Genomic DNA, 14,885 nt, shown 5'->3' with positions numbered 1-14,885 from the left:
GCCGCAAGAGCGTTTGTGTTTTATTTAGAGGCTGCTGTCAAAAGCCTCATCAGCATAATACGATTGTCAAAGGTCGGTAAAGAAGGTCGCATAATCGTGAAACATCTCAAAAGGACGCAATACACATTTTTGCGCTTTATGGAAGAAAAACGTTATTTTTATTGGAAATGCAAGCTTAAAATGATGCATTCATCAATCGTGTTTATTTTAATCTATGAATTAGATATCCAGCTTTCACAGCAACAAATTGAGAATTAAAAACATTTCGAAAATTTTCAATGTCGATTTTCTCAAAAGCAAGCAACTGTACTAACGCCCTTCTGAAAAATCGTCCTAGATGTGTATTTCATCCTGCCAAGGAATTCAAACTGAAAAATGAAAAAACTACAGTTTAACTTCACCAGGCACAATCATCAGAATGAGATGCATAAAAAAATAAACCCAGAATGGTTTCATTTTACCGTCCAGTATGAAAAACATTTCAAAAATGATAATTGTGTATGCCAAAAAGGTTTTGTGCGGATCTGCGAATTAGGTTTTTGTAGAATAATTCGACCAAGGGCTATGACGTAGCAGCGGTGGAGAGTAAGTCCAATCATACGGTTTCATCCCACCCCGGGAGCAGATGTGCGCTGGCGAATGTTCTCAGCCACCTGGAGGAGGAAGTTCAGCGCGGAAGAAATGTTACCAGACTTCGCCGATCTGGTATCTGTACTTTTTTTGATAATCTCATAGAGATTGGGTGTGCAGATGGGCGGTTCGGGGAGGGAACGACTGGTAAATTTAAGGTAAATTGTTTGGAGTCATTTGTTTATATTACAACTATTGACGGACATTTCATTGCAGGATATATATGAAGCTGAAAACACCCACAACAATGGGGTAACTAACATAAAGCTCGCCGGTGACAAAGTGATAGTCGCACGGTTGAGTGAACGAATCGATTTTCTAAGACTGGAAACGTACACGTAAGGTTGTCAGATCGATTGGGGATTTACGTCTGCATATGGGCGAAGTAAGTTCTATGTTTCAAGCAATTTTTTAAGCTCACCTAGGGCGCAGACAGATTTTACTTGTTCTTTTAAAATACTGTATATTCTAAGTCATTTAATTTTCAGTCTGTAATGAGTATGTCATCAAGTGCCTTAATTCTTATTCTTTTCTAGCCCACGTACGCACCGGTTCGGCAGGAAGCATTAGTTTATTTCAGCAATCCGCCGGCTCAAATCCGTCCACAGCGTTGCCAGCTCAACATCACGCATCCGAGGAGGAGCTTCAATGTATCCTGGAGTTTCACCAGCAGGGTCACCGGTGACATGTTTGGAAGTGTCGGGCGGTACAGTCATTACTGGCAGCCAGGGCCACACTGTTGAAGTGTTCCGGCTCGATAGCCACCTATTGCAGTTCACCCTAAACGGCCATTGCGGTCCTATCACATGTATTTTCATAGACCAGTGGCAGGCCGAGATGGGCGCATCTGGTTGCCAGGATGGTGTGCTATGTGTGTGGGACTTGATACGGTGTATGTCAGCCAAATTTACGGTATGGCCTAAATCTACATAATTAAATTGATTGGTTATTTATAGGTGCCTGTATGTACAAAATTTAAGCCCATGACGACTCAATCGTCGCACTTGCCTGTTCCCCGAGTTACGCAATATCGCTCGGACTGAACGAACGAATACGATAGATTTCAGGGTCAGCCGCTCAACATCATGACCGTCAGTCATGCATATTCATCGCTTGTGATGCTGACGCCGTCCCTTCTCGTGACTGGAAAGCCAGCCCGAATAGAAATACACAACAGTATTACAGCATTTTTTATTGTTATATTACAACGAAAAACAATGTTATTCTGGAAAATTTACAATGGAAATATAATCACATTTGTTGTTTCTACATCCAATTTCATTGTAAACCCGATTTTTACATGGAAAAAGGGGGGTCGTTAAGGGATGTGAAAATTGATCTTTTCCCATACATTCTGAAATCAAAAACATCGATTTACATTGTTTTTCCGTTGTAGATTTTGGAGGCATGAAGGACTGCATCATAAGTATATTGATGTTACAACAAAAGTTGTTGTTAACAAATAAAACTGTTGTAAATTCAACGTGTCTACGATCGATTTCGATATTACTTTCTGTTCGGGAGCTTAGTCGAAGATAACTTTCGTAGAAAAATATTCAATCTAGTCTCATCACATTTAGGTTCACTAGTTGTATGGGACGACAATACTGGAGATGTAGCTCGGGAAGTCAGGCTTGACTGTTCCAATTCACAGCTAAGTCCGAAGATTATGCTACCTGCCAGTGGTTTGGTAATTTGAGACTGCGGAAATCAAATGAGAATCGTTCGTTTCCCACTTGTGGCGGCGGAAAAGTGGTTCGGTCCGGGGAATCGTAATCGACCAGCTAACGAAAACAAATGTACAGCAGTAGCCTCTGAACGAAGCCATTGCTAGCACGAGTTTTTGATTTGGAAGGATAGTTGCTGAGGACCATTCTCACAATAGTATAAAAGTTCTAACCTCAAAAACAGACAACAATAAAATGTATTTCTTTCCGAGTTGATAATATTACATGATCAAATGCGCTGATGGGTTAGGCTTTGGATTCGGCTATATTCCATCGTCATTGAAGTGAGATCATAGAATCATGTTAATTTGACAGACTGCTAGTGTTATTAGTAGCACAAACAGCTAGCAGCCAAGTTAGTATTGTTCTTTCTGCTTGCAACCAACCTGGTTATATTGATGTCAATGCTAAATTTGCTGTTACAGCTGTATGGTCGCTATACTGTCCCATGTGTTATGGGATTTGCTATTAACATGGGACAGTTATGCTTAGAGCACCAGATTCTAAAAGCGACCAATTTTGGACAATCACTGGAGACAAAATCACGCGTAACAATTAATAATAAATTAAGTTGTTGCTGAGTAATTTTTGTTGTACATGAATAAAACATACCGATTTCCTCGTTAGCTATGGCTAAATACCCATTAGGAAGGTTATGAGTTTATTGTTGTCGCATTTATAATCATTTATAATACTTTTGAGTGATCGATTTTAAAGATACGACTCGCACTTTAACCACCCCTTCACCGCGCCATCAAAATAAAAATAAGTCATACTCCTAATGAACTAATATTTATTAAAACATTTACCAAATAAAAACATAGACCTGATAGTTCGTTTGCAAAAAAAACACCGAAGCACAGTGAGTTGGTGTCAATGCTCTATCTTTGATCCTAGTGCTGCAGGATTGGGTCAACATTTATACTATTTTTATTCGATCAACTTCAAGGAAAAAGTATCACGTGAACGCTATGTATATGGACTTCTAAATTTGGTAATTGTTCCGAATCACACTCGGCCTGGCCTTGGGTACAAGATAACTGCTTGATCTCCCACGAGCATGGTGCTGCCGGAGTATTTGCCTCGCCCGATACCGGGGCAGCCTGTCCTAGCGAGGCTGCCTCTTGTGAATCGGAACCGCTGAACATTCCGATGAGGGCATGTCCAACAGTGTTACCGACAGAGCCGATCGCTACACTACCAACAAATAAAATCGCTTTCTTCAACGAATCGTGGACAAGAAAAATCCAAATGCCAAATTTAACGGAACATTGCCTAATGACGTCAAATAAAAATGAAAGCCTAGCGAGCTTGTCAATACAAGATATTCATTTAAAAGTGAACCAAATCAAGTTTCTCATACTGTGGTCGAATGAAAAAAATTCCAAGTCTATGTAAACAAGCTCTGCGAAATGTCAAAAAAGTGAGGTTAAACATTTTCATCCAATGTTCTACAGCGAGAGGTTCATTTTAGTTTATTTACATTGCTGATGAATTTTGTACTGCGATTCACCACTTCATTTACCGCGTTGCCAAGAACTTAAGTGAAAATATTCAAAGCAGTGCTGCCTAAACGCACATTTTAAGTCCCACCATTCTTGCTGAGGTGAAAAAAATATTCAACATTCTTGCATATTTCAAATTTTAAAAAATCATGATAGCTCCTAAAAATCTCATTTTTACGGAAATGTTCTTATAAATGTGTAATCTTTCGATTAAAAATAGGAAAAACAGGTGTTAGGTCGGATGAGAAAGGTCTATTCCAGTAATGATGATGATTTTCCCAAACGGTTCGTTTTCGAGAGGTTTTTATTTGTTCTTTGGCATTAGAATTAGCGATAATAATTCAAATCAAGGATACTACTGGGAAGTCATCTTTAGAAAAAGTCGATGTCGAAGTAAAATTTGGAACTATGCAGAACTATTGCAGAGATAGCGTGATATCAGGAGCTGCGATTTCATTTCAAGCTTTTTTGTGAAAAGGGCGATGTTCACGCACTTCACCACTTTTCTTACTTTCTGGATCTTTTAGAAAACTTTGCCGTTATTTTCACCTGCTCGATCAAGACTTTCTTCCTGTTGTGTACACTGCACTTCCACTTTGAGACCGCGAGCGACTTGATCGATTTACGGGACTTAGGATTTCGCGAAATAAAAAACTCGTAAGATTTGTATGACCGACACCAGCGATTGCTTTTTACTATCTGAATTTATTGTATGTTGTTTGTGTACATTTTTCTATGTGTGTTTATGCTGCGGCTGTTTGACAGCTATGTTATGGTTTGCAGAATCCATTTCTGCTTAGGGTTTGCACAGTGGGCTGACTGTGCGAATCGTACGGTAAGTATTTTACATTGCATTTTGTATATAATATTTTAGGATTAGTTCGCTTATTCTTAAATCTAGGTAAGTATTTACAGATATTTACATTGTATAAAATTTCATTTTCTTTCAGGTTCGTATTGGAGAATTAGAGGTGAGTATTGAACATTCCGGCCGCCAATGAAATTTTAAGGAATTTAACGGGCATTAGCGGCAGAAGTTCGAGCTTCTTGCGATGACTGACGTTCAACGGGATATGGAGATCTGGATTCGTCTTGCCGGTACAGGCCTCCTTACAGCTTCCAGGATGATTTTTCGAGGTGCGTCGGGTCCGACTGCAGGATACTGTCCGGGAGTGGTGTGCTGTAAAGAAGGAACATCTGTACGCGAACTGTTGGTTTAACAAATTAGGATGGGGTACTTAACTCGAGTCAAGTCCCAGCCGGGGGTTCTAGGAACCCACACGGCGAGGCTTGGTTCTTTACAGGTGAACCACGAACCGCTCGATACCCCCGAGCTTGGGCCAGGATCTCGTCTGGCGACTCATTTCCCCGAGTAGGGTCCGGGAGCTCGTCCGGCGGCTCTGTACCCTGAGCAAGGGCCGGGATCTCGTCCGGCGGCTCTGTTCCCTGAGCAAGGGCCGGGATCTCGTCCGGCGGCTCGGTGTCCTGAGCAAGGGCCTTCATTTGGCGTTGTTGACGTAGGGCTGCTAGTTGGTGCGGGACTATGTGCTACGATGGGTGGCGCTACTTCAACTGGAAGTAAGCAGAGCTTCGGGATGGCGCGTTGAACGATGCCGAAGGTCGACTTCACGGTGGCGACACGAACAAGGCCGTCAGGGCCGGGATGAACGCTGAGCACGCGTCCCAGGGGCCATTTCAACGGCGGTGCTCTCTCATCTTTGAGAGCGACGATGGAACCAACGGCTAGATTGTCCATGGCTTCTGTCCAGCGGTAGCGATTTTGCAGGGTGGCGAGATACTCCTTGTGCCAACGACTCCAGAAGTGCTGAGTTAGCTGTTGTACTCGTTCCCATCGAGACAACCTGGATTCAGGAACTTCACGGCAATCTGGATCAGGTACCGCATTCAACGGACGACCAATCAGGAAATGTCCTGGAGTCAGAGCAAGCTCATCGAATGGATTGTCCGGCAACGGCGTGATTGGGCGAGAGTTTAGCATTGACTCGACCTGAATCAATGCGGTTTGCAGCTCGGATTCGGTTAGGTGGGCATTTCCGAGGATTTTGCGAAGCAGGGTCTTCACGGATTTCACGCAGGCTTCCCAGATTCCACCGTATGTGGGAGAGCGAGGTGGGATGAAGTGGAACTGTATTCCGTTGTCTGCGCATTCGTTTGCTACGGCATCTTGGTGAACTTGAGTTCGGAAAAGCTTCCGCAGTTCTTCCAGTTCTCGCTGTGCTCCAACAAAGTTCGTGGCGTTATCGCAGTAGATATGCGCAGGCTTTCCTCTACGGCCGACAAATCTTCGCAGGCTCGCAATGAAAGTGTCAGTGGTCAGATCCGACACAAGGGTATACGGTGATGTAGGCTTTGAAGAATGGCGATCTCTTATTTCGGAGTGACGTTCTCACGTACATTGGTCCAGCCAAGTCAACGCCAACAGATGGCAGATCCTCCATCAGCTGCTGCAACGGCTTGGGTTTGGTACGTGCACATACCATGCAGCCGTGAACAATGTTGCGAACCAAGTTCCGTCCGCCGAGAGGCCAAAATCTTTGGCGCAACGAGGATAGCAGTAAGCTGGGACCGGCATGGAGCGTCTTATGGTGTTCTCTCGTGGCGATCATGTCGGTGAGACGATGTTTGGGGAGGACGATCGGGTGTCTTCCGTCGACAGGTATTGCAGCATTGTGAAGCCGGCCGCCGACACGAATAATGCCGTCTACGAGTGTCGGGTGCAGATACCGTAGGTTGGATTTACGGTTTACTTTTCCGACGGTTTCAAGTTGGCGTACCTCGTTGGCAAAGTGCTGTTGTTGTATGCGACGGACAAGATTGAGCAGAGTGCAATCAATGTCAATAGCCGTCAACGGGCCGACAAGAATAGGCTAGTGATTCTTACGGTGGAGACAATTAGCGGCGAAACGTCGAAGAAGTGTGCCGATCCGAAGTAGCTGACGAAGACTGGAATAGCGATCGACGATATCTGACGGTTCTACGCTCACGACCGGAAGGGCAATAGTCTGTCGGACCTCCGGTTGGTCTGAGTTTGAAGTCGCTACGACGTACTTCGCTGGCCAAGGAGCGAATATTAGTTTCAGCCACTGCGGTCCGTTCCACCACAGTGCACTGGCAAGGAGTTAATCGAGGTCCATTCCTCGAGAAACGAGATCAGCGGGATTGTCTTCGGATGGGACGTGATTCCAAACGGCGTGAGACGTCAGCTCTTGGATTTCAGCCACTCGGTTGGCTACGAACGTTTTCCATGTCGATGGAGTTGCGGATATCCAGTTCAAGACGATGGAAGAATCGGTCCACAGATATGTGGTTGCGGTGATGTCGATGCTGTCCTGAACTTGTTTCAGAAGTCTGGACAGGAGTTGAGCTGCGCATAGCTCGAGGCGTGGAATGGTTTGAGTCCCCATCGGAGCGACCTTGGACTTAGTAATCACCAGGCGAACTGTACAAGGGCCCTCGGCAGGTATTGACCGGAGATAGATGCATACGCCATATGCAGACTCTGAAGCGTCGCTGAACCCGTGAATCTCGAAGCGGTCGTAACCCGGACGTAACACATGGCGAGAAACTCGAAGGTGTGCAAGTGCTGAAAGCTTCTGGTGAAATTCCTGCCATTCGAGTGCAAATCCGTTAGCCACTGGTGTGTCCCAGTCGAGATGGAGTTTCCAAAGACTCTGCAGCATGATTTTTGCCTTTGCAATGGTCGGTCCAATCAAACCTAAGGGGTCGAAAAGACTGCTAATCTGAGAGAGGATCGTTCGTTTGTTCAGAACCGTGCATTCCTTCCAATTCGGTGTCTTGAACGAAAGAAAATCGGTCAACGGTTCCCAGCGGAGGCCAAGTGCAGTCACGGAGGACTCGTGGTCCAAATCGAGTAGTGTTTTCGTCTCTCGGAGCTCCAACGGAATGGTATCAAGAATAGCTTGACAATTCGAAGACCATTGTCGGAGAGGAAGTCCTGCGCATGCGAGCATTGCAATGAGCTGGTTGCAGGTAACGGCGAGAGATTCAGCATCGTCAGAACCGGACAGCAAATTGTCGACGTAGAAGTCGTGGCGGACAGCGGGTTCCGCCAGCGGAAAATGTTGCCCTTCATCATCGGCGAGCTTCTGCAGCACCCTAGTTGCCAAAAATGGAGCACTGCTTGTACTGTATGTGACGGTGCGGAGCTGGTAGCTCTTCAGTGGAGCCTCGGGATCGTCGCGCCAGAGAATTCGCTGCAGCGGTTGGTCGGTGGGATGGACCAAAATCTGCCGGTACATTTTTTCAATGTCCGCAGATATCACGAACTGGTGGATTCGAAAACGGAGGACAATCGTCACGAGAGTGTCCTAGATTGTGGGACCAGGAAGCAGGACATCGTTCAGCGACTTCGGAGTTCGAGCGGCATGATGCGTCGAATACGGTACGAAGCTTTGTAGTGGTGCTGTCGAGTTTCATCACAGCGTGGTGTGGAAGGTAGTATTGCGGTTGCGCGTCGATTTCATCGGGGCCAATCTCCCGCATATGTCCCAATCTCACGTACTCGTGGATGAACTGCTGATACATCGCCTTCTTATCGGGACTCGAACCGAGTGAGCGTTCTAGAGAGAAGAAGCGGCGGGTGGCGTTGTATTTGTTGTCCTTTAATTGCCAAAGCAGCTCGTCACGCTTGGGAAGCTTGACGACGTAGCGGCCTTCGGAGTTGCGGGTGGTGTTCTTCAAGAAATGAAATAAACACTCTCCGGAGACGACCCAACCGAACTCTGTATTCTGCAGAAGCGGTAACTCTTCCCCGAGCGATATCCTGCCGTATCGAAGAATTTGGAAGAAATGGGCGGCACCCAGAATCATGTCGATGTCGCCAGTAACAGCGAATGTTGGATCTGCCAGCTCCACGTGCTTTGGAATCGGCCAGTGGCGGGCTTCTACCGTCGACTGGGGCAGCTTGACGGTAATAGAAGGCAGAACGAGCATGGAGCATTGTACGGAGAAGGGAGTGACTCGAGAGAAGATGGTTATCGTGGCCTGGTATTCAACCAGCGTTGTAGTGTTTCCGATTCCGCTTATCGGGATAGCATGCGGCAATCGGATGCGAGGAAGCTGCAGTCGTTCGCAAAGAGCCCCAGAAACAAAGTTGCGTTGGGAATCACAGTCCAGCAAGCAACGAGCAGTGACGATGCGACCTCTACTGTTACGTTCACTAGCGCAGTCGGAAGGAAAACGGTTCCAGGAATCACTTCACCAGTATGTGATGCCTCTCCTTGAATGAGGCCCTTCAGATCAGAAATACCAGGTATATTTCCGAGAAGTCTGGAAATTTTTTCGAAAAAGTCTGGATTTGTCTGGATGGCCAATTTTTTTTTAAATAAGCTTCATTTTACATCTATGAGCTGTATTTTTTGCAATTTACTAATGAGCGACCGAAAATAAAACTCACAAGGATAGAATATGCTTCGTAAAATCCGTTCCAAATTCATCAGAATATAAAAATCGGAAATAAACTTCAAGCGTAAAAATCAGACGGAAATTCTTCAGCATAAGAATCGTTTAAAAAATGTTCACCCGCAAAACTCGGTAAGAATGAGCCTCCAGTATAAAAACCGGTTAAAATATATAAATCGGTCGCAGGAGCATCCGTATATACGTATTTTCAAGATTAAAAGTCGGCTAACAAAAACTTATTTGTAAGAATCGGACATATTTTCTTCCAGTTTTATACTGAAGGTTTTTTTATCCGACTCTTGCAGAGGAAAGTCCCAGTTCGATTTTTATACTTGAAGTTTTATATCCGGTTTTTATATTCTAATATATTTGAAACGGGTTTTACGAAGCATGTTCTGTCCTTGTGACTTTTATTTTCGGTCGCTCTAATGATACGTTAAAAATATATCTCGCCTTTCTGAAAATTCATTAGTTGTGCCTCCAATCTGACCGATTTAAAGGCTTAATTTACAGCATACAGCATATGAATTAAATTCGAGTCTCTGAGCTTTCAGTATCTTGCATTACTGAACTTGAAGCTGATTAAAACTCAACAAAATTTATTCACATTTAGCGAAAAAAAAACTTTGGTACGTTGTGTTTCCAGTATTTCTAAAAAGTTTTGTTTTAGAAATCGTATGTCAAAAAGCAGTTCAAAAATCAACTATGCATTCTTGTAACTCATTTTATTTTCGAAATTGTCTTGATTAATCTGGACAAATTATGAAATTCTGGATCAGACAAACATAAATCTGTATGTCTGGATGACACTTAAAAATCTGGATGAATCCAGATAAATCTGGAAGGTTGGCACCCCTGCTTCAGATAGTGCATCTTCTCGACCGCACTGATGTCGCTCCGGGAACCTACTGCGGATTCAAATGAATCGCGAAAAACACACCAGCAGTGCTGGGAAAATCACCAAAAATCAAAAATCATCAGTGATAATTATCACTGCTGATTATGCTGTGCTGTGATCACAACCATAAAAAATCGCTAGTGATTTTCTCTGAAGGGATAATGTGCTAGCAAAAAATCATTGCAACAAAATCACCGCCTGTGATCACGGCCTGATTATGATTTTTTTTTGATCAGGATTATGAAGTTGAGAAAATCAGGTACGATAGAAAAGTTGCAAAATCGGGGTTGATGGTATTGTACATGATTATTGTAAGAAACTCCTTATGATGATGATTTAGCCAAATGATTTTGGGAGTGACAGCGATCCAGCACACATGTAGGGATGCAAAATAATCCAAATGCTAACGATTTCAGCTTTTCGGGAAAGTGTTTTATATTGAAGGACAAGTTATTGGTAGTTGAAAATCAATAGTTTTGCACAGTTTCAATGCACAGGGGTGTCCGCCGATGTGTCAAAATGGAAATTTATCAACTTTTCGGGAAAGTGTTTTATATTGAAGGACAAGTTGTTGGTAGTTGAAAATCAATAGTTTTGGACATTTTCAATGCACAGGGGGTCCGCCGATGTATCAAAATGGAAATTTTTCAACTTTTCGGGAAAGTGTTTTATATTGAAGGACAAGTTGTTGGTAGTTGAAAATCAATAGTTTTGGACAGTTTCAATGCACAGGGGGGTCCGCCGATGTGTCAAAATGGAATTTTTACAACTTTTCGGGAAAGTGTTTCATATTGAAGGACAAGTCGTTGGTAGTTGAAAATCGATAGTGTTGGACATTTTCAATGCACAGGGGGGTCCGCCGATGCGCCAAAATGGAATTTTTTTCAACTTTTCGGAAAAGTGTTTTATATTGGAGGACAAGTTGTTGGTAGTTGAAAATCAATAGTTTTGGACATTTTCAATGCACAGGAGGGTCCGCCGATGTGTCAAAATGGAATTTTTTTCAACTTTTCGGGAAAGTGTTTGATATTGAAGGACTAGTTGTTGGTAGTTGAAAATCAATAGTTTTGGACATTTTCAATGCACAGGGGGTCCGCCGATGTGCCAAAATGGAATTTTTTTCAACTTTTCGGGAAAGTGTTTCATATTGAAGGACAAGTCGTTGGTAGTTGAAAATCGATAGTGTTGGACATTTTCAATGCACAGGGGGGTCCGCCGATGTGCCAAAATGGATTTTTTTTCAACTTTTCGGGAAAGTGTTTTATATTGGAGGACAAGTTGTTGGTAGTTGAAAATCAATAGTTTTGGACATTTTCAATGAACAGGGGGGTCCGCCGATGTGTCAAAATGGAATTTTTTTCAACTTTTCGGGAAAGTGTTTGATATTGAAGGACTAGTTGTTGGTAGTTGAAAATCAATAGTTTTGGACATTTTCAATGCTCAGGGGGGTACGCCGATGTGTCAAAATTGAATTTTTTTCAACATTTCGGGAAAGTGTTGTATATTGAAGGACAAGTTGTTGGTAGTTAAAAATCAATAGTTTTGGACAATTTCAATGCACAGGGGGTCCGCCGATGTGCCAAAATGGAATTTTTTTCAACTTTTCGGGAAAGTGTTTCATATTGAAGGACAAGTCGTTGGTAGTTGAAAATCGATAGCTTTGGACATTTTCAATGCATAGGGGGGTCCGCCGATGTGCTAAAATGGAATTTTTTCAACTTTTCGGGAAAGTGTTTTATATTGGAGGACAAGTTGTTGGTAGTTGAAAATCAATAGTTTTGGACATTTTCAATGCACAGGAGGGTCCGCCGATGTGTCAAAATGGAATTTTTTCAACTTTTCGGGAAAGTGTTTGATATTGAAGGACTAGTTGTTGGTAGTTGAAAATCAATAGTTTTGGACATTTTCAATGCACAGGGGGTCCGCCGATGTGCCAAAATGGAATTTTTTTCAACTTTTCGGGAAAGTGTTTCATATTGAAGGACAAGTCGTTGGTAGTTGAAAATCGATAGTGTTGGACATTTTCAATGCACAGGGGGGTCCGCCGATGTGCCAAAATGGAATTTTTTTCAACTTTTCGGGAAAGTGTTTTATATTGGAGGACAAGTTGTTGGTAGTTGAAAATCAATAGTTTTGGACATTTTCAATGCACAGGAGGGTCCGCCGATGTGTCAAAATGGAATTTTTTTCAACTTTTCGGGAAAGTGTTTGATATTGAAGGACTAGTTGTTGGTAGTTGAAAATCAATAGTTTTGGACATTTTCAATGCTCAGCGGGGTACGCCGATGTGTCAAAATTGAATTTTTTTCAACATTTCGGGAAAGTGTTGTATATTGAAGAACAAGTTGTTGGTAGTTAAAAATCAATAGTTTTGGACAATTTCAATGCACAGGGGGTCCGCCGATGTGCCAAAATGGAATTTTTTTCAACTTTTCGGGAAAGTGTTTCATATTGAAGGACAAGTCGTTGGTAGTTGAAAATCGATAGCTTTGGACATTTTCAATGCATAGGGGGGTCCGCCGATGTGCTAAAATGGAATTTTTTCAACTTTTCGGGAAAGTGTTTTATATTGGAGGACAAGTTGTTGGTAGTTGAAAATCAATAGTTTTGGACATTTGCAATGCACAGGGGGGTCCGCCGATGTGTCAAAATGGAATTTTTTCAACTTTTCGGGAAAGTGTTTCATTTTGAAGGACAAGTCGTTGGTAGTTGAAAATCGATAGTGTTGGACATTTTCAATGGAGGATAAGTTGTTGATAGTTGAAAATCAATAGTTTTGGACATTTTCAATGCACAGGGGGGTCCGCCGATGCGTCAAAATGGAAATTTTCCAACTTTTCGGGAAAGTATTTTATACAGTAATGTTTCGATTATATCACGGTCGTTCTGTATTTTAGCGTGATATATTTAAAGCGTGATATATTCAAAACAAAACAAAAAGTACATTTAAGCATTAACCCATGTATTTATATAAGCAAAAAGCCATAAAAGTTGAAGTTAGCCAAAGAGAATTAATCACAGTAGGGTAATGAGCCTATTTTTGCCATGTTTCTATTATCACACTACCTATTTGAAGCCGTTGGTTAGAGCAGCGTCTGTCATCTTTGTTCAACGCATTGGGTCAAATGGTATGGCATCAGCGGATAATTTTTTCCCAAACAGCTTCATTTTATGTATCCCGTACATTTTCTTAAAATTGTTGAACTACCCAAAACTAATCTCGTTAAAGTTAAACTCGTTAAAATTTTTGGCAAATATCTTCGAAGAGAATGATATTCGATTCATTCCTCGTTGTATCAACATTCATAAAATAGTCACATCTCCAATTCTTGATGTGGTCCTTCCAAAAGAAAAGTATTCACATCAATTCAAGAGAAAATGCATATCTCGGCATCAGTGGCGGATCCAGGGGAATTGTCCTGGGAGTTCGGATCCCCCCCCCCGAAATTTTTTAACTGATTTAGAAAATTTCAAATAGTTTCTATTTTAATTCATTCTAAACTCAAAATCATTCCAAACCAGATTCGACCACCAAAACTGATTTTAATTAAATTAGTTTATTATTAAATTACGCATTGTACAATGAACATTTTAAAATCAAAATTTCGGATCGCCTCCGAATTTTTTTTTACCATACCTTGCGTTTCTTTGTTTGTCTTACTATTGTGTTAGATTTTCCTGCGGAACAATTAAGCTGATAAAAAAGAAGTCGATTTTTTTATCCAGTACACCAGGCACCCGCTTTAGGACACGGCAAATGAGTTACGAAGAATTTAAAACAATAGTTGGAATCGGTCGAAAGATATTTCGACAATCCTAGTGATTACAACAACGTTTCTAATAAAACATGGTTTCGAGATTATTCACGTTTAAAGTTTTACGCCACGCCCTCCGCCCACGTAAAGGAATAAGATGAACAGTGCTATAACTTTGCTTTTGCTGCTTAGACCTCTATAAAAATTTATGATACTTTCTTAAGAATTTATACTTTAAGATAAAAGAATAAAACGTTCGACTTCTTGACCGACCTCATTATACATAAACCCTTAACGAAATAGTCCGAAACCCACTAATAGGCTCATAACCCTACATGTAAATAAGCAAATTTATTGTAAAAAATATTAAAAGTGCCAGGACACAACATGTGGCTTAACTGGATCAAAATGTAGTGTGCTTTTTCTGTTTTTCCAAAAGCGTGATATAATCGAGACAAAACCGTGATATAATCGAGGGTGATATAAACGAGTATTGATATAAACGCATAGTGATATAATCGAAACATTACTGTATTGAAGGACAAGTTGTTGGTAGTTGAAAATCAATAGTTTTGGACAGTTTAAATGCACAGGGGGTCCATCGATGCGTTAAAATTGAATTTTTTCAACTTTTCGGGCCCTCAACTTGCCCTTCAAAATAAAACACTTTCCCAAAAAGTTGAAAAAAAATTAATTTTGATGCATCGGCGGACCCCCTGTGCATTGAAAATGTTTAAAACTATTGATTTTCAACAGCCCTCGATTTGCCTTTCAATATAAAACACTTTCCCAAAAAGTTGAAAAAAAATCCACTTCGACACAACAAAGTTTTGAAAATGTCCAAAACTATTGATTTTCAACAGCCCTCAACTTGCCTTTCAATATAAAACACTTTCCCAAAAAGTTGGAAAAAATACCATTTGGATGC

The 14,885-nt window shown here is 41.9% G+C and overlaps 2 protein-coding genes and 1 long non-coding RNA gene across 4 annotated transcripts; 1 reads left to right on the top strand and 2 right to left on the bottom strand.

The window, feature by feature from the left end:
* Positions 1-100: 100 nt before the first annotated feature.
* On the top strand, positions 101-2,320 carry LOC131677938 (uncharacterized). Of its 2 annotated transcripts, XR_009303491.1 has the most exons (4): positions 101-788; positions 847-1,015; positions 1,167-1,522; positions 1,587-2,320. It is a non-coding gene; the product is annotated as an uncharacterized LOC131677938 (long non-coding RNA). The 2 variants fall into 2 exon arrangements; XR_009303490.1 differs by having other exon boundaries at positions 168-1,015.
* A 4,682-nt stretch (positions 2,321-7,002) lies between these two features.
* LOC131696262 (uncharacterized) lies at positions 7,003-8,142 on the bottom strand. Its single transcript, XM_058984812.1, has one exon. The coding sequence runs from the start codon at positions 8,140-8,142 to the stop codon at positions 7,003-7,005; it is 1,140 nt and encodes a 379-aa protein (XP_058840795.1).
* Positions 8,143-8,146: 4 nt separating this feature from the next.
* Positions 8,147-8,836, bottom strand: LOC131696261 (uncharacterized). The gene has a single exon (XM_058984811.1). It carries the CDS (start codon positions 8,834-8,836, stop codon positions 8,147-8,149), a length of 690 nt encoding a protein of 229 aa, XP_058840794.1.
* Between the last annotated feature and the right edge of the window lie 6,049 nt (positions 8,837-14,885).

This window comes from Topomyia yanbarensis, chromosome 1 (genome assembly GCF_030247195.1).
Source record: "Topomyia yanbarensis strain Yona2022 chromosome 1, ASM3024719v1, whole genome shotgun sequence".
Taxonomy (NCBI): domain Eukaryota; kingdom Metazoa; phylum Arthropoda; class Insecta; order Diptera; family Culicidae; genus Topomyia; species Topomyia yanbarensis.
This window is presented reverse-complemented; position numbering and strand designations above follow the sequence as displayed.